General features: G+C 41.0%; 2 protein-coding genes across 2 annotated transcripts in view; one reads left to right on the forward strand and one right to left on the reverse strand.

Annotated features, from left to right (window-relative positions):
• fbn1 (fibrillin 1) overlaps positions 1-20684 on the reverse strand; it is an 88952-nt gene that overhangs the window by 19561 nt on the left and 48707 nt on the right. Inside the window, exons 35-51 of the mRNA XM_058629868.1 lie at positions 20540-20665; positions 18950-19072; positions 17298-17420; positions 15476-15643; positions 13466-13534; positions 13225-13350; positions 11701-11823; positions 11461-11619; positions 11275-11346; positions 10714-10839; positions 10466-10588; positions 7807-7932; positions 7580-7696; positions 6688-6813; positions 6450-6569; positions 5082-5207; positions 83-235 (exon numbers count right to left, since the gene is read on the reverse strand). Of these exons, the coding sequence (XP_058485851.1) occupies positions 83-235; positions 5082-5207; positions 6450-6569; positions 6688-6813; positions 7580-7696; positions 7807-7932; positions 10466-10588; positions 10714-10839; positions 11275-11346; positions 11461-11619; positions 11701-11823; positions 13225-13350; positions 13466-13534; positions 15476-15643; positions 17298-17420; positions 18950-19072; positions 20540-20665 (2106 nt within the window). The remainder of the gene's footprint in view (positions 1-82; positions 236-5081; positions 5208-6449; positions 6570-6687; positions 6814-7579; positions 7697-7806; positions 7933-10465; positions 10589-10713; positions 10840-11274; positions 11347-11460; positions 11620-11700; positions 11824-13224; positions 13351-13465; positions 13535-15475; positions 15644-17297; positions 17421-18949; positions 19073-20539; positions 20666-20684) is intronic.
• Positions 1-20684, forward strand: part of LOC131459778 (ATP synthase F(0) complex subunit C3, mitochondrial-like) — a 157109-nt gene that overhangs the window by 2961 nt on the left and 133464 nt on the right. The window lies entirely within an intron of this gene.

Consider the following 20684-nt stretch of genomic DNA (forward strand, 5'->3'; position numbering starts at 1 on the left):
ACATTAGATGAATCATTTTGTGTGTGTTTCCCTACACACTGTACTGTACAGTATCTGTGTGAGTGAGAGTAGGAGTGTGTACCTTCTCCTTTGCTGGGGCAGATTTCACAGGGGTCTCCCCAGCCTTGACCTGGCATTACAGTGCAGCAGCACGCTGCCTTGGAGGTGTTCTGAGGCTTTGGAGCCAGGCAGCGGCCACTATCAAACTTGGTGTAGCAGTAGTTCACACGGATATCTAAAGGAAACACACACACACACAGTGTGAGGATGAAAGTAGATAGAGTGACAGATCAAATACTTAACGTATCCTAATCATCCAAGCACAAAACAGCAACTCTACACATGAACACAGGGTCAAGGAGACTGTCCTGACCTCTGACCTCTTTCCGACCATGCTTTGAAAACCCTAGAGATGGTTGTGCGTGACAACTTCAGTAGATCTCGGCCTGTGTGGCAACAACGACCATGCTATGTTCAAAAAAAGTCACTGAAATCACGTTTTCCTCCACATTGTCTACATGTTTAAATGTAGTAAATGTTAAAAAGACAACATAGTGAGGATAAAATTAAGAGTTAAAATAGTTTTACTACACTGCAGTTGCATATTATCACTTGGTTTTATCAAATGTATTCAAAACTGTAGATAATTGAACAAAAACAACAGATTATTGTCCTCCACATTAGCTGTTTAAGAACAAGGCCATTCTTAATACAACTGTAAATGATAGATAAATGAATCAGGGAAGCTTTATTTTGTTTGCACTTCCACTACCCAGCCCACAGCAGAATATAAAGCAAAGTTGTGCAGAGAATTTGTTTTAGTATTAATCATGTGTCTTTGTGCTATTGTATTTGCATATTCGGAATAAACAGTACAAATAAAAAAACAAAAAACAAGACAGATGTTCCACTAAAAGCCAGACTAGCTCTTAAATCTATTTTGAAAAAAATCAACACTCTGTTTTGTGTGATCTAACTGTAGTGACATATGAAGCTATTATAATACAGTTATATCCAGAATAACACATTTGATTTTTATCTGTAGATACAGGAAATTGGGCAAAAACTACAACAGTAAGACAGTTTTAAATTAAAGTGGTGGAGAATCTAGACGCACTGACTCTTCTCGCTGATCAGTCTTTGCCAGTTCCTCTCTCTCTGTCTCTCTGCTTCTGAAGACTCTTATTCCTCCTGGACGACGCAGGCACTTACTTGTAATAAGAAGCATATGGTTGTGCTCTTAAGTTTGCACTGGCCTTCACTGAACTCAACACAAATAAGCTTTCTTACCACTGTATATCACACACACACACACACACAGAGACAAAGGATCACATGCACCCGGGTGCCGCGAGGAGCCGAACGTCACCACCGAGTGCCATGTTACTTTTTCCTCCATGAAGCTGATTTGTCAGCCTTTCCTCAAAAGAGATTTATGGTGCTTTGTGCACAGCTGTTATGCAAGTGTGTGTTTGTGAGAGTATGTGTGTGTGTGAGTGGATTCACATGTGCATCCGCACATGCAGATGTCATTCTTACTTTGCAGTTACTATCTGAAACACAGCACATAATGACAGAGTTGTGCAGATAAGAACGCTGTGTAATTTATTTGAATCAGTGGCAGAATTTGAGACATTTAATAATATAATGATATGTATATATATATATATATACATATTTATATGAAATAATATTAGAAGTCGACAATGAAACATGTATTGTCACTTTTTAACTTTCTCCAAAGTGAAATACAACTTTTTTTTTATTCAAAACTTACTTCATTTGCTAGTTATTTAGTTACATCTCTCATGTGTCGTCCTAAAACAGAGATTATTTATGTAACGTCCTGTTTCATGTACGTAATATTTAGTTTTGACATTATTTTTTTGCCTCAAATATGTGAGTGCAAAAACAAAATGCACATTGGAGAGAACATAAGTGTGGATATTTAATGAAATGAATAAGATATTTTTGTATTACCTATTGTAATTATTAAGCTGTTGTATGTTTTACTAAATAGAAGAATTAAGAGTCACAGGAGAGGACATGTTTGGGACCTTGAGCTCCTGCTCCTTGATATTTTGCACATTTCCTTTATTGTTATGTTGTCCGTCTGTCCATCAGTGTTGTACTGTTGTGACCCCGTGCCTCAATGTGATAAATTGTATAAATAAAGGTTAAATAAAACAAAATAAAGAAATAAAGAAATAAAGAAAACACATATCAGCAAAAATAAAATCTGCATCATATATCGTGTGTCAGCTGCACTGATTTCTCCATAGAAAAACCCCAAACTGGTCGACCTCTAAGTATATTTTAATATAACAATAATATAACCGTTTACTAAATTCATCGTCAACTGTTTTGGTCATCGATTATTTGAATATTTTCTGGTTCGGGAAAACACCGATCAACATTTTCCCGGCCTTTTTCTGATCTTTTGTGGATTAAACAAAGAAATAATCTAATGTTGACAGCCTAGTATTTTCCATTTTCATCATAACTAATGTAAAATATTGTGTAATAAGTGCGATTCCAGCTGTGGACAGACGGCGCATATACTTCCCTTCATTCCATCTACCGTACATACTCTATGTCTTATTCCCGTGTTGACTTTTGTGTGTCACTGTTATTATAGAGCGTCGTCACGGCCAAATGTGACTTGTAATTTGTTTTCTTACAAAGCAGCGAGCGGCCTCACTCATTCATCGCTCGCTCCTCTTAGACTGGAGGGAGCTGCAGCCAAGCCCAGCAGACACTGAGTGAGCAGCAGCAGAGACGACGCCCCCGGTCAGATCAGCAGCCTATCACAGGGAACGACACACAGAGACAAGCATGCATTCACGCTCACATACCCTATGGGCAATTTAGAGACCTCCAATTAAACCGAAGCCCAATCTGCATGTCTTTGGACCGGAGTACAAACGTACGAGGAGAAAAGCCACACAGACCGAGAAAACCTTCTCGCCGTGAGGCACCAGTGCTAACCACCTTCTTGTCAATACAATGGAGCTGGTATGTAGCACAAACACAGAATGTTTCAGACAAAAAAGTCCCCTTTTCTTACACTCAAAAAACGACTATAAAGAAGACACGCAATTCAATGCACTTAGGGCTGTTTTGCAGCTACAGCCTTGGACACAAACAACACCATAGCTCTGTATTGAGCATGATTGTCGGCTTCAGCTCTGAGTTCTGTTTTCCGCCGACGCTGACCGATCACAGGTCAGATGAGATGGAGAGGGTCTGATTCGCTGTTCTTCTAAACTAAGACGGACATAAATGTTAAATTATTTGTTATCAATCGGTAAATGTGACCCTTCAAGGTCGAATCCACACCGATCCTTGATATTAATGAAGTGGTGCTTTCTGTTGTTAGCAGCAGGGATGTGCAGCACTAATACATATATAATAATAAATAGTATAAAGACATTTTATCCGTGTATGAAATTGTGTGTATTTTCCTTATTTATTATCTGTAAAGTGTATTTGGGCACCTTTAAAAGCACTACTTCAATTAAATAATAACATTATTTGTCGGATAATCCCTACTAGTGAACTTTCATCCCTAGAAACAACTGCAAAGTAAGCCAAGAAAACAAAAAAGAGAGTTGGAAATTAAAGGCAATAAAACTTCAGTGTCAGTTTGCGTAAAGCTGCTCAAAGATGGAGGGATTGCCTCAGAACTGAGGTTATCTGCTTGAGGTCATCTGGTGGGAGGAGCTCAGGACCGAGGGCCACAATCCCAAACACTGTTTGTCTCTAATGATCCAGGATTCTTAGAAATGTGATAAGACAAACCATACTCCTCTAATGACGAAGGAGTGGCTATTTGGGGAAAAAAACAACAACATTTTTAACAAATCAAGACTTTTCTCAGTGGGACAGGGTTAATATTTTTCTAAAAAAACTCTCTTTTATCGCCCGCGTTGCTCGCTCTCCACCCAGCTCCTCCTGTTTACCCCCCCCCCCCCCGACCCTCGGGGCTCTTCTGACACCAGGGGAGAAAAGTAAAGCCCAAACAGCACAACTGCACTGCCTCACACTGAAGTGATGATGTCATCACTTCAGTGTTTGGAAGGGGGAACACCCTAACAGAGGGCTCAGCATGCACCCACCCAAGCCGGAGACACACACACATCGAGTATATACATAAACACACGCACACACACAACACACACACAAGTCAGGGAATGGAAAAGTGATTTGTTCAGAGCTACACTTGGCCTTGTTGAGGAGGAGAAAGCACCAGCAGCAGCAGAACCACCCTGAACACAGAGTGCTATCATGAAAGAGCAGAACGAGTCTGACGCCACTGACTCTCTGTGGAGTCACTTACTCGATTCAGGACCTGTACGCACGAGAATGAGTTTAGGAGAATCCGCAGTCGGCTTTTTAATCCACATTCTGGGAGCCCTAAAACTTCAAGAAGTTTGGAAATCGGGGATTGAAAAGAAAAACCCTCAAAATGCCACCCTTGCTTTCTTGTGAACACAACCAATATGCAACGTGTGAGGAAACGATGATGTCATAGCCCCACCTCTCTCGTGCCCTAGCTCTTACATACGCTGACACCATCTCCATCGTCAGCTTCTTACAGCGCCGCACGCAGGCCTGGCATTGTGTACTTGGCTTACATGTTTATATGAGTCTTTTGGGGTTTTGTCTCTTGAAATGATGCTGTGCTTACTTTTTAAGAACAAAAAAGAAAAAGATCGTTAAAAAAGGGAAAGTTTCTGTGTGAATAAGGCCTTATAGCCACTCATTTTATATCTTAGTGAGGACACAGCATAGAAATAATGCATTCCCTAGCCCCTTATCCTAACCTCAACCATCACAACTAAGCGTAACCCTAACCAGAACCCTAACTCTCTAACTCTAAACCTAATTCTAACCCTAACCCTAAAACCCAAGTCTTAAAATAAACATAGACAGTACTTTTTTTTACGGTGGAGACAGAAAGTGAGGTGCAGCCAACTTGTCCTCAGTGTCCCCACTTCCTGTGGGTTATAGGTTTCTTGGTTTCTCACATAAATGTATGTACACACACACACACACACACACACATGCTACACAATTACCTAAACATCTGCGTCCGGAAGCAGAGAGCTGGAAACCTTCAGGACACAAGCAGATGAAGCTTCCCTCGGTGTTCGAGCAGGTTCCAAATGTACAGATCTCAGGCGACTGGGAGCATTCGTCAATATCTGACACACACACACACACACAAAGAGGAGTTAGATTAGCATCAGTATTAACAGACTGACATATTTCCTAAACAGGTCATTCAGTTCTAATGTGTACCATCAGAGGGCCATTCTTCAGTGATTCATCCAGAACCTATTTTTCCTTGAACTACTGTTTCAAGGCTTCACGGATGAAGTCACGCCAGCACATCATGGCCTATCAAAAATGTGATAAAACATAAAACACGGCGTAATCTAACTAATGGGTGGCTGCATGGAGGCGGTCACCGCCGATGACCAGCTGCTGCTGCTGCTGCTGCTGCTGCTGTTGAGAAATGAGCGAATTTACTTCGCTGCTTCCAGGAACGAGCACAAAGCAGGAATGTGTTGAAATCCGCTGAATATCTCTTCATCAGCTCACTGTGTAAACAACCCAAGTGTTCTGGCTTGAACCCACTCCCATGTGTTAAAGGGAAAAGAGGGGTGGTTCTGTTGGAGAGGGGCAACTGAGAAGAAGGAGATGGCGACAAAGTGGTCGCTTCTGTAGTATCTGACCATCAACTCATCACCGCCTGACAAAAACGACAATTCTCTTTTTGCGATTATGGAATTAGCCCCACAGAGCATTTTGGCTGCTTTTTTCCATTCCATCAAATGAAGTCAAATCAATTTAATATAAACAAGAATCTTCTATGTAGGTTAAATGTTGGCTCAAAGCAAATCAGAGATAGACACATTTCAGCTAAACTTATTTGTTATAACTGTTGAACAGTGTTATGTGTGCTGTTTTATATGTGTTTTTATTGTGTTGCATTGTCATGCATTTTTTTGTAATAGAATGAAATAGAATATAATTTTATCAAAATAGGGCTAGCTAGCTAGCTACCTAGCTTGGACACAAGCGACTGCCTAGCTACCTAGCTAGCTAGGCAGTCGCTTGTGTCCAAGCAGTGGATCCATATCAGATCCTTTAGCTGATTATAGCTATTGCTAGTTTGCAACTCTTGTCCTTAGTTGGGCTTTTACATTAACCTTATAATGATCAAACATGTTAAAACTACACTAAAACACCAAACTACATGCTAAAATGACATAACACATTACGTAGCTAGGCACTGGAGTTGCAAATTAGCAATTGCTATGAAAAAAATATAGAATGTCAAATTTACTCATGGATGCACATATTGTATTCAATTACCTTTTTTAATTTTTTAATTTTTCATTATTCCTGATATAAAAAGGAGTATCTTTCAGCTGCTTTACCTTCACACGTTTCCTCGTGGAGATAGTAGCCAGGTGGACAGATACACCGGTAGGAGCCGTCCAGATTCAGGCAAGTTCCTGCACCACACGTGCCTGGATGCACTGCACATTCATTAATATCTGAGGAATGAAGGAGATACACTATATGAGGATATGCACCCTTTTAAAGAGCAAACACAGTATATAATACTAAAGATAAACATAACTAAACCTTGAAATCATTGTGTCATGTCCTTACCTACACACACTCGGCCATCCAAAGACAGTTCATAGCCGTCGTGGCACACGCAGAAGAAAGTGCCCAGTGTGTTCATACACTGCCCGTGTCGACACAGGCCCCTCTGCGTCGAACACTCGTCGACATCTGGTCAACACACAAAACACGACAATATAAAGGCCATAAAAGACCAGTGCTTTTAGAGCAGCTCTGATACCAGAGCTCAATTCTCTGCTTATTTTTTCTACAGATTTCCCAGAAAATCTTCAAAGAACCAGGTCAATCAACTACAGCACAATCTGTGACCATGAAACTGATTTCGGAGCTCAGAAAAATGACAAAAGTACATTTCAAGCACACCTCTTGAAATCAATAGCGTTAATAAACTGTAACACTGTAATACATTGTAGTTTGTGTCTTGTATGCATTTACATGGACAGAATATTGTCCTTGCAACGTGTTACAAAGGGAAATCATGGCTGCTCTGTGGTTAACACAATAACATGATTCCCCCACTTTTGTGTTTGTCGCTACCCAACCCATACCAGAAACCAAATTTGTTCTATAAATGTGCAAAGTGCAGCTACTTCCTGTCAAACCAGGCAAAATCCTCCTGTCCAAATTTAAAGAAAATAATGTCATATTTAATTGTAGTCGCTATTCTAACACACATATACCCCAACATTAGGGGTTGGGGTATAAAGATCAGGTCGTGACAGTGGTAAAAACTGATTTTACTAATCAGAAACATTGTAATTGCATCTGAGGATTGTCACAACCCTCAGATTGTGGGTAGTGCTTTGCCTTGACATCATGAATATAAAATGTTACCCTTAAAACACACAGTCAGTACGGGAGCATACAGCAAAATCTCTCCTTCCAAAATCTTTAGAATCCATAGATGTGTACGCACCTATGCAGTCACCGTTGTGTGAGTTCTGAAAGCCGGGGTAACAGAGACAATTGTAGGAGCCCACGGTGTTCTTGCAGGTCCCGTTTCCACAGGGCTGCCGCTCACACTCGTCCACGTCTGAAACCAGGCAAAAACACGATCACAATTCTACTTTAAATCTACTTGATCACATGACTTGAGTAAAACTGGGGAGACTGAGGGACCTGAAAGGAAACAACGAAGCTTACCGACACACATCGACTGGTCCCGTGTTGTTTTGAAGCCGTTGGGGCAGATGCAGCGATAGCTGCCCAGTGTGTCGATGCACTGACCGGGATTACACACAGCAGGGTTCTCATTGCATTCGTTTCGGTCTGAGCAAAGAGGAGAAACAGCTTTGTGAGAATCAGAATGAAACTACACAAGTTAGGTCCACACAAAATCATCTGCTGTGTACAGGAGATGGCGACATCATCATTGGAAATCTAATGCCACTAGCTTGCTTTGGTTTGGTTTGATGTTGGGCCTGTAAAACACCCCTGCATGAAATGTACAGTCCCACTAATTTGGCAACAGTCAGAACAGTATTTTTGGCTCTAACACTTTAACACCTAAGCCTCAAAATGTCCGTCTGGACTTTTTGATTTTCTTTTTCTTATTTTAACCATAAAACGGCCAGAAATGTCCTGTGAGTAAGTGCTTTTGCCCAGTTTTCCAGAATAACTTTCAATATCTGGCAGTAATTTACAATTTACTTAGGTTACAATCGTGTATTATCAATTTAAGAAGGAGAAAAACAAAAAGTTTTATTTGAAAACAAAAGAAAACACCAGATTTTACAAACAGTATAAAACATATTTTAAATAAAATATTTTGAGTTTTTGTCTCAATGTCCAAAAACAGGCCAAAAAAATGGAAACTATGAACGGGCGTTTTTCCCACTTTTTCCCTTTCTGGCAACAAAGACGCCAGTTTCTTGCAACAGCACGAATGAAATGACTGTAATAACCACATGTTGGCTTTCACGGTCATCTTCTCAGCTTTCAGAAACCGTTGGAAGTTTTCCGATAGCACGTCGCTTAATTACAGTAATGTGTGATACATAGACACATGCTGATATTCTTGCATTACCAGCCAATAATCTTACTACATGCTTAAGACATTTTTGTCATTTTTAAGACAGATATACGGCAAGTACACAATAGACTTTTCAACCAAACTCCACCTAACTTCACCTGAAGACTGAATGATTAAGGTTTTTCTCCACTTTTGTCTATTTTTAACTTATAATAATTAATCACAGGAGTAACTTAAGCTTAAGTGAAAAATATAAGGTAGTTCTGCACTTAAATATTATGCTGGCAAATCTAAAATCTGTAGAGATTCAAACCATCTCTCACATGACTCTATAAAATCTGACTCGTGTTGACGGCATGTGAAATAGTAATTAAATGTCGATACGTGACAATGACAACTTCACTATTCAGATAATTACTATGGGTAGCCAGCCACAAACAATCACTAATAGGACTGGGAAAACATTGTTATTTAATTAAAGTTAAAAAAAAATAAATGATCACATGTTAATTCACATTGTGCTTTGCAGCAACATTAAAAACAAAGTTAAACCAGTGTAATTATTCCATCATCTCCACAGTCACAGCCTCACTCACGCAGGAGTCTGACCTTGTTTTGTTCGTAGGATTGACATAAAAAGCGTGGAGAAAAACAGGATGTTGATTTAACATTTACTTATTGGTGAGGACTTGCCAGACTGACAGCGACATGCTTCAGATATACTGCAGCACATGTTCAACAGCTTGACACATGCTACACATTTACTCTTCCTTAATAACAAGCCCACCATGAAGATCCGACCCCCCCCCCCCCACCACCTCCGCCTCAACTGTCACTGTGCTGTCTTCACTGCTTCATCTTTGGAAGATGCTGAAAATATAGGAGTTTGAGACAAAAGGTGCTAAAAACACTGAAGTCTCTGTAGCTGTCTGTCCACTTGTCTCACATAAGACAGAAGCGCCATAGATTGTAAAACCTTCGTTCTAGCCCTAAACTATTTACAGTCCAGCTCCTCTAAAAAGTCTGTTGTTTCCATTTAATAAAATGTATATTTTATCATAATACACAGCAGTGATTCCTAGATTTGCATGTATATATTTCATATAACATGCATGAAATGAAATCCAAATTAATTTACACTACTTAACATATTTTGGAAATTATTCGTTTACCAATTTAAAATAATATTAGATGTTACAGTTATGGCTGTGAATTTGTCGCTAAACACATTTGCTCTTGTCATGGTTTACTCTATGATATGGGTTTGTCATCTATAAAAAGTGGTTCCCCATATAGGACGTTTTTGGAAACACTCATATACGGAGCACCGCAAGGCTCTGTTCTTGATCCTCTACTTTTCTTTGTTTATATTATACATCTAAGCCAAATTATTCACTTAAGGAGGCAATTTTCACTGCTATGCTGATGATGAGCTGCTAACTTTCCATTGAATGTATGATATTATAAAAAGTAAGATCTAGAGCTGCTTTACATGTAAAGCGCCATCATTTATGTTAGGATTTGGTGCTACATCAATAAAAAATGTGACTTTTAGAAAGAAGATGTCTAAGTTGGCATAACTAGCCCCATCCTGTTCCATCCTGTAATACAGCTTTGTACCTAAAGAGGCGTTAATGAGTCGTAGTGTGAAAGCATTATAGCACTATTAAGTAGAGTAGGCATCCAAGAGAAGTTAGAGCCTTTCTCAGTGTTGTCTTTTGGCTGTTTCCTCGAATATTTCCTCCAATCCAGCTCAATGTTTCCCTGTTTTTGCGGTTCCTAATCCATATTAAGGTAATTATTCAGTAACCCCCCCCTGCACAGCCTTACCTAGACATTGTCCAGTGGGAGTGAAGCGATATCCGGCTTTACACTCGCATCGGTAGCTTCCCGGCATGTTCAGACAGGCTGCGTTCTGCTGGCAAACGGGTCCGTTCTGACATTCGTCAATATCTAACAACGACAGGGGCAGACACGTTCAAAGAGATTTACAAAGAATGTAAAAAAGAAAAAAAGGATTAACACGAGTCAGGAGGAATTCACAGCATGTTGCGCTCACCAACACCTCCAAGCCTTACCTTCACAAATCAGCAGCTTGTCATTGTAGATAAATCCCATGGGGCACTCGCACCTGAAGCTGCCAATCAGGTTGATGCAGACTCCATTCTCACAGACTCCTGGGATTTCCCGGCACTCATCGATATCTATCACACAAGGGAAAAAGCACAGGATTAGACCAATACAATCTTTCCTTAATTTCAATTAATGACATGCTGAGTCTGGAAAAACTCTAAGATGTGTTCTGTTTGCTGAGGATATCAATATTTTCTTCTGCGAGGAGAATTTATAGGTGCTTGAGTATGAAAAATATTAAATATTATGTTCATTTTATCAAAGAAGAGACTAAATGACCTCCACAGTTGGGCAGATCAGTATCGGTTAAATCACTGTAGATAATTAACTGTTCACTTAATTTAATAAATCCACAGTGAAATAGGGGTAGGAGTTTATAGGCATATACTTGGATCTTTGTTTGTCCATTCTTTTACATGTATACTGATGGTTTTCTGTGTTTTCTACGTTCTAAATACATGAATTAATTCAATACAAATCAACCACTGTAGGCCACATAATCTCACCTGTGACTCGTCCTGTTGTGATGTCAATGTAATATCCTGGTACCTCGCTGCCACACAGCTCTGCAAAGTCATCTGTGTGACGGAAAAAGACAACACACACAGTTTATTCTTTCATTTTCTGACCTTTCCAACACAAAGAGTATGTGTTGTAGTTGTGCGATTGTGTGTGTGTGTGTGAGAGCGCACCAGTGCTGGGCACGGGACACTGTTCACATGGCTTGTTCCATGCACGGCCAATATTGTAGGAGCAGCAGCACATCTTTTTGGTCATGTTGAAGGTCAGCTCGCCGTCGCACGTCCTGTTTTTAGAGTAAAAGTTTCTGTAGCAGTAGCTTTTCCTCATGTCTGTGTGTGAGAGACAGAAGGTTAATGGACAAATCTCAGCACATGATATGTTTTTTGCTCTCACAGCCCTGTAAGACGTACCCATGCAGTTGTTCCCGCCGTTGACCTGCATGTAGTCCACAGGACAAATGCAGGTGTAGTTCCCGATGGTGTTGTAACACTTGCCTGGGCCACAGATACCTGGTCTATCACACTCATTGATGTCTGCACATGCAGAGAGATGAAGGGAAAGAAAGAAAGAAAGAAAGAACATCATTATTTGAACTGAAGAACAAGTATCTACAAAGCATTATGGTCCACATCTTGATAGATAGATGGTGAGCTGCTGTGTGAGAAGATCAGTCCGGTGTTAAATGAAATGTACGGACAGGCAAAGGGGTGAAAATTCTTGAATGGATCTCACAGGGTGAATGGATCCTTGGAAGGGAGACTGCGCGAGGAGATCTACCCACATTTGGGATGTGAAGGACACACAACTATGTGCAGATTCTTGGACAGAAAATGCAACTATGCTTGGTTGGGATGACAGTATTTCACAACCAACGACATTAGACAGTACTGCCACTCCTTCATAACATTGGTTATCACAGGTTTTATACCAAGTACCACCTGAGAAAAAAAAACCTGAGATCTGGAAGTAACACCATTATCGGCAACGTTAAAACACGATTAGGTGACTCTAATTATTATTATTTATTTTATGTTTGTCAAAATTCCTCAGCTCCACTCCGATCACATACCCTGGTATACACAGTAGAACAGTATTTCTATAGATGAAACATTACATTGTATTGTCAGGTAACGTTTGCATTATTAGGTGGAGCCAGACACAAGGTAACACTTCACAGGTAGCTGTTTACTGCGTCTTCTATTTACATCCGTTTAATAGCATTCCTTACTTCGAAACATGAAATTATTTCTCTAACAACATTACCAACACATGGCATTTGTTCCGTTTGACCCGGCTAACAGCTGGACCGACGATTAACTAGATACATAGTGAATGTGCAGTCCTGGACTTCACAGAGATGACACCCGACTTTGTTCATCTGGCCAACAAACACATGCTAATTAAAATGCCGCCAGCCACATGTCATTGTCTAACCATCTGCCCCCACCTCTTCTCTTCTCTCCTCTCTGTTCCCATTTCTCTTTTCTTAACTCCATTCTTATTTACCCCCCCCCCCCCCACACACCCCAAACCCACCCATCCAAGTCTCTCCCTCCCTTTTGTCATCTCTGCCCTGTCGACAGGAGACTCAGTGTACTTCCCCGAGGAAAGGGCTGACCACATCTGAGCCTCGCTCCTCTGGACAGAGTTATGTGTTCAGAAGTCTCATCAACATCGCCGCGCTCTGCTGCTTTAGCAACGGAGCGTACACATGTTGAGCTAAAATGAACTGCAGAGTTGTCAATGGGACAAAGAGTTCAATATTTCTTTGTCTCGGAGCTTCTCATTTTCCATGTGTTGCCACTGAACGAAGGCCCTCGACTGCTGGACTCAATTTCCTTCCCGGTGAAAAAGATCCCACGGCAACAACGAGAGAGGACCGAGGACCGGGTCACTGGTGGGGCTACAGTGGAAATCCACGTGTGTCTACATACCTTCGCAGACTCTGGTGTCTGGGTTGAGGGCAAAGCCTCGAGGGCATTCGCAGTGGAAGCTGCCGAAGGTGTTGATGCACCGTCCGCCCTGGCATACGCCTGGCAATTCTTGGCACTCATTGATGTCTGCCGAAGACACAAAAGGGGACGTTCAAAACACTGGCATTGACAATTTAAGTAACTGTGGACGGGGCGACCGCACACAAACACAAACACGTGACGGCATGCGGTTTTTCCTGACCTTCCAAGTTGACAGTGATTGGGTTCGGTCTGAAACCTTCTCCTCCAGGACACAGTGTCTTGTACTCAGCTGTAACACAACACAAAGTCACATTAACCAACAGCCGTGGAGAGTCTGGTCAGTGAGCTGTTTCCTGTCTCTCTCTGTTCTGCCTTTTTTCCCCCGATGAGCTAGTTCACAACTCTAGGAGTTATCCACAGAGCCCAGTGGACCGGACATGGCTGCAGCTTCTCAGAGGCAAGCATTTCCTTGAGCTGAGTCATTCCCTGTAATGTTTTGAACCATCTGTTGGTAATTTCCAAGTGAGCTGCACAGAGCTGTCTCATCTTCACCAGTGACAACAATTACAGCAAACGCATACTCTTTGCATGAGCATGCAGCGTCTCACATGTATGTTGGCAGAGCGGCGAGTTAATTGGACATGGTTTACATTTTGGTGTATTGTTCGTGATTTTTCCACCTTATTTATAGTTTCATAGGTAATAAAAAACAGTTAAACCTCTCAAGGGCAACAGGTGCCAAATGAAATAAAATACACTAATAGATGGATTTTACAGGGTTGTTGATCAGAACCAGACACTCTTTTCAGATTTTTGCCAGTGAGTCACATTCAAATCTAGTTTTTCAGCTACTTTAAGGCACAGAGTCTTTGATTCTTTCTACTTATTCACAGATGGAGGGCCGTGTGAAACCAAACTCTGCTACTTAAGCAGAAAAAACCTTGTCACGAACAAGAAAACACATAACAAAGTTTGCGTTTTATTATCCATTTTGTATTTTAGTATATTGTTTTCTCAATTTTTATTATTATGCAATCTGACTCTCATTTGTAAATGTTTTTGTTTTCAATGGTAATAACGTTTCATTTTGTATTGTTTTGCCTGACAGTTTTCCCTGTTAATATCATCATTTCAACTAATGTCTAACTCAGAGATGTCAAACTGGTGGGCCGCAGGCCACATGTGGACCAAGACCTCCTCTTTCTTTAAACACAGCCCATGTGGCCGAGGCACAGCTGCCAGAGAGGTGAAATAAATACAGACAGAATATAATGCTAAGCAATATTTTTATAATAGTAATAGTAAGACATTTGGTAGTAATTACCATTTTATTAAATGCATTTCATTCAACATTAAATTACCTATATACATATATAAGCTTGTTTGATCTTTTAATTGTAGTTGTCCATGTTATTATTCACATTATTCTAGATTTATTTCTCTGTTTTTGATGTTAATAGCTTAATTTTGCATCATAAGTATATTTTTTTTGTGAAGTATATTTCATTCCGTATCAAAACAAACTTTTACTTTCAAATTCTGTGAAATGCCACGATGAATATCTTAATTGTGATATCATGACGGAATATTTTGTCATAATTTTAAGATCATATTGCCCACCCACCCACTAAAACTGTTGTTTGTTTTTTCCTTTTCACTTTAACTGGCCCCTTCTGACCAGACTAGACGCTCATTGGCCCCAAGGTTATTTGAGTTTGACACCCCTGGTCTAACTAATTGCTGTAAGTCTTGTGGGTTCACTACTATGATTTCCTTTTCTGTTCTTTTCAGTCATGATGGATAAATAGGGGGAATACACAGTTAAATCCTGGCTCCTTTCTCATATTTATATGTTATTTTCTTGTGTTGTTTCAGTGTAAATGACAGTATAAACAAACATGTAAAATTTAAAAACACACGCATACTCTGTATGGCCTAACCCAGCCCCGAAAACAATTTCAAGCCACAAAACAATAAATTATATTACAGTTAGAGCTCGACTGCTTACGGTACGTGTGCACGTACATGTCGTGTTTGCACATCTGTCCCATTGCACGTTGAGGCTGGTAGGCCATACATTTACAACAACACCAATAATAACCTGCTGAAGGTCAGTATCGACCAGCCAGGTGGTGTGTTATGTCACCTCAAAGCCTCCGGTGAATCAGAAAGTCAAACATGAATAGTCCACACACAGCAGTGTGAGTAATGATAGAGAGGGATGACTCACTTGTGTTGACGAACGGGCACGATTCACACGGATTTCCCCAGCCTTGGCCCAGCGAGCAGCAGCAGGAAGCCTTCGAAACACCCACTCCGATCTCGTTGGAGCAGTCGAAGCTCTCCGACGCGTCTCCGCGGGAACGGACGTCCAGGAAGCAGCTTCCGGAACGCGTGTCTGTCAAAACACAAACACAGGTATTAGGTATACATAATCTGTACACATAAAGACCATGCTTCAAACCTGGTGTTAACATCCACCCGGAGTGATTCGATCACGTCCTAATCACTAAATTCAGGTCTGAATGCTCCCAATTTTGTTCCGATTGCCTTCTAAGATTTAATCACATGAACCAACTTTGGAGGTGGCTTGAGGACGCATGTGGCCACATTCCTGAGCATGTGTGATAGATATCATTGCTTTGGATTTATTAGAGAGTGTCTGCTTAGCCTCTGACCCTTGGTATTTCTTTGTTTTGCACTGTTTTGTTTTGGATAGGTCAAAATATCGATTTGGTGATATATATCGACGTCCTTCCTCGTGCAATAGGAAAATAGTTACGCCACATCAAATATCGATATATTAAATAACTAATTAATGAGCTCTAAAATAAACGAAGAAGAGGGAGTTTACAGTGGGATAGGTGCAGAGAAAACTATGTTAAAAGATGCCTTATCCACATTTAATACATGAACTTAATGCACTTTGTTCTCTATGTTGTGAAAAACAGAGAAATCCTGCAATTTAACTTTCCACAACATTTTGTTTTCGCTTTTGTAACGCTATATGATCAGGATATTATTGTTATTGTGGACCATGTATCGCATATTGTTTCGTATCGTGAGGTACCCTGCGATTCCCACACCTAATCTACGTTGATTTATTTGTAGCCACCAGTGATGGGGACGAGTCCGAGTCAAGACCGAGTCTTTGAAGGGTCGAGATCGAGTCGAGATTGAATAAAGACCGAGTCGAGACCGAGTCGAGACCGAGTCTTTGAGGAAGCAAGTCCGAGTCGAGGCGGAGTCCTTTAGGAGTCGAGACCGAGTCGAGACCAAGACCATAAAAACATGTCAGTTTTCATATTCATGATTTAGTATCACCCCAGTTAATAATGCGTTGGTCTCGAGGACCCGGTCTGAAATTACGAGTCCTTCTCCTCCCACTGTGGTCCGAGTCCGAGTCAAGACAGAGTCTTTGAAGGAACAAGTCCGAGACGAGTCCGCAAGACAGAAATCGGTCTCGAGACCGGTCTACATCACTGGTAGCCACTGCCTCACTGAGCCTCAATCAAAATCTCTTTTACAAGAGGGTCCCAGCCAAGTGCATACTCTATAACAGTGTTACAGATAAAGAAAATGACAGATACAGAAAACAGTAAAACAAAAGTCAACTGTAATATAATATTCATTAAAAAAAAGTGTTTCTAATTTCCATTTTCTAAATAGCTAAAAATCTTATTTCATGTTACGGCAGCGCAAGCTTTGTCTTTCTTTTTCTCTCTCTCACTGTCACAGATGTGCACACACATACACACACACAAACACCATGATCAGACACATCTGTGCAGTTATAAAAAAACCTCATTCGTTCTGGCGGGCAGACATGATGTCAGTGTGTGAATAAATTAAGGCCATGGGAAGCCAGATCTGATCTCATGTGGTCAAAGGAGATGCATTTTCATGTCAGGTGTGAACAGTCGCACTTGGCGCTACCCACCTGTGATTAGATCACTGAGGAAGGACGTTAATAACCAGGTATAAATACTAGTATTATACTATTATTGATCAATAAGAATAGAAGTCTACACAGAGAACTTGTTCAGTCTCACCTACACAGCCCACCCGAGTGGGGTTCAGTTCAAAGTCTGCGGGGCAGTTACAGTGGTAACTTCCAGGGATGTTGACACATATTCCATTAATGCATATCGTCGGGTCTGCACATTCATTGACGTCTGAAAAAGAAGGAACGAAATCAGTCACCACAATGTCTTCATCTCAGCAAGAATTCAGGTCAAAATCTGTTTTGATACCACTTAGAATAACATTTAGGGAAATAAATGAATAAAATAAATGACTTTAACACTCAGTAGTGGGCATGAAGCAAAACTGACATGACTCCATCAGCACTTTACTGTCCTAACATCACAGTCACACCAGTCGACCGTGATATTAGACACACACATTTAAAAATGCTACATTAAAAAGTATTTAGGAGCAGATCACATGCCTGAAAACACATGAAAGACTTATTAAAAAAATGTGTGGAAGACGCCAGAGGTGTTTTTAACCGGAGCACTCAAGGGTCGCACTCGTGTTGTGTTTTTGTCGTTACCAGGAAACCACAACTTGAAGGCTGCTGAGATGACCGTAATAAAATCAACACGTTAAACAAAAGAAGACAGTGGATTATCAGCACCACATTTTCCTTCAGAGCAGTCTGTCTGTGTGTGTGTGTGTGTGTGTGTATCCTCTCCTTCATCAAGTTTATTTATTTCAGAGTCAACGAAGACCAGTTTGACTTGCTCGTTTGGCCTGAACACAGGCTGAAAATCAGGTGCACTGCAAAGTGCCTCTGATTCACAACTATATAGAAAATACTGTATTTGTATGAACAAACTAACAACTACGAATACGAAGTGCGAAGAACCTATTGTTCCTGTTGAGACGATTATTTTTCTCTGGCACTCATTTTTCAGGGGGTTAACGAGCATAAAAACCCTTGAAATTTGGCATGGAGGTCGGTCGGCGAAAAATGCTATAGTGGCATAGGGCTCTGTAGCGCCCCCAGAGGTCGGGTCATGGTCAGACAAAAGTTGACAGATCGAGACGAAATTTGGTGATTGTGTCAGGCTTAGTCCAACGTTTCTTGAGGAATTTTCTGGGAATATTTGATGCGAGAGAAAGTGGCCAAAAATTGCGTTAAATGCAGATTTTTTTCTGTTGTGTCTAAGTCGCACATTGTTTTTTCCGATTATAACCAAATTACAGTTAGGTAGACAAGTTGCTCTCATGATTACAAACAAATTCCTTATGTACTTCCATTAGCTCCGCCTACCTGGAAGTCGGCCATTTTGGAAAAACAAAAATGGCTAGTCTACGCATTTGAACGAACTTTCCTAGCACGTTTGAGCTAGCTGCGTCAAACTCGGTCCATATGTTCTAGACAAGTTAATGATTTAAAGTTTTCAAAGGATTTTCTCTACGTCAAAAATGTGCGGCCTCAGCATTAAAATGGCAGGAAAACTGCTTTAACATTCACTTGAGTGAGGTTGGGGCGAGGGCCCTTTCATCACTGTGACTCCTACGAGCGGTCCTAGTTTAAACTGTTGCCAGACAAATGTATGACCTTGTTGACAAAGATTTTAAGATTTAATTTTAATACTTTTATGACCCTCATCTCCTCACGGCTGTTGCCCCGATCAAATCACCAGGGCTTGAAGGCAGAGCAGAGCATCACTGGGGCAGCATTCCCTCGTCTCACCTGTGCAGTTGCCTCCACTCCTGTCGAGTTCATAACCGAGGGTGCATTCACATCTGAAAAGTCCTGGCATGTTGCGGCAGCGTCCATTGACACAGATGTCAGCAAAGGTACACTCGTCTATGTCTGTGAAAGATGAAAGGGTGGAAGGGAGGGAGGGAGAGAACGAAAGACAAAAAGAAAGAGAGAGAGAGACAGAGAGAGGGAAACCCAGCTGTGAGGGATTAGTGGATCATGGGATCATGGTGGAAAATTGGCAGCCAGCAATGAGAAGTGAAGGCTACTCACCTCTGCTACAAAAAATGACAGTTCTGGGGCAAAAGAAAATGCTCAGAAATATCCAACCAGACACACACACACGTACACACAATCAGAGCTGCGGCCAAGTTTATAAAATGGTGCTCTTTCACACCATTAGACTCTGCACAAGTCGTTTGTGTCCAGGCCTGCATGAGCAGAGACAGGGAGGACTGGACACCGATTATTTCAGGAGGTTTTGACACATCAGCACAACGAGGTCAACAGGCTCATTCCACTGAATCCAGCAATGTCTTATCACAGGAAGTGCGGTTCACGCTCAGCTGCTACAAGTCATAAGTGTGTTCATAAAAATGTCAGCCTGACAGTAACAAGTTTAAGACTGCATGTAATCTTACATCACCTCTGTAATTTATTCTGTTTTACTCTGTTTATGTAAATGCATTCAATCATTTATTTGCACAGGGGAAGCGGCTGCAGAGAGGAAGCTCTCTTTTCAAGAAATGCAACACCACTATTGAAACATCCGTGGAAGATTATTTTTAGAAGGTCGGCTATTTGCCTAAGACTCAGACAGAGCTTTCGTTAATGTGTTCAACAGTAAAGGTAAATTGCGGGGCAGCCCGTGGCCAAGAGGAAAGGAATTGGGCTTAGCCGTTCAAATCCCGTAGTTTAAGCAAGAGCCTTGCTCTACAGAGGCCACCATCTTGTTCCACCATGTTCCTACATGGTGTTTTGAAAAAGTGGTTTTAAAGTGACAACCAGTGGTTCTCTTCTATTCTATTTAGGGCTGCAACTAACGATTATTTTTATAATCCCTTAATCTGTTGATTATTTTCTCGACTGATCGAGTACTTGTTTGGTCCATCCGTAAAAAAAAAACTACCCTGGAAATGATTCATTCTTTTATTGATTTATTTGTTAAATGTAGCAAAGAAACCAGAAAATATTCAAAATGAAGAAGCTGAAAAATCAGAAAACACCAAAACCGATTATCAAATAGTTAACTATTATTTAGTAATCGATTAAGGATCCATTAAACGAATAATTGTTGCAGCCCTAATTCAATTCTATTCTATTCTATTCTAAATGAATGATAAATAAAAAGCATCATCCGTCCATCCATCCATCTTCTACCGCTTTATCCACCACATGAAGGCACTGGGCCAATCTCAGCTGACATAAGGCGATAGGCGGGGTACACCCTGGACAGTTCACTAGTCCATCATAGAGCCAAAGACAAACAACCATCCACCCTCACACATGAAAACTGTGACTTTCCCATCAAAATGGCTGCCCATTCAGAGGAACCTGGACGGTGTTGTGATGCCTTACCTTCACAGGCCTTGCCGTCAGAAGTGGGGATGAAGCCCATGTCACACTCACAGCGGAAACCTCCCGGCAGGTTCAGACAGTGGCCGTTGTCACACAGGTTGCCGTTCTCGGCGCACTCGTCGCTGTCTGTATCGGTGACCACATG

Source organism: Solea solea, chromosome 5 (genome assembly GCF_958295425.1).
Source record: "Solea solea chromosome 5, fSolSol10.1, whole genome shotgun sequence".
NCBI lineage: Eukaryota > Metazoa > Chordata > Actinopteri > Pleuronectiformes > Soleidae > Solea > Solea solea.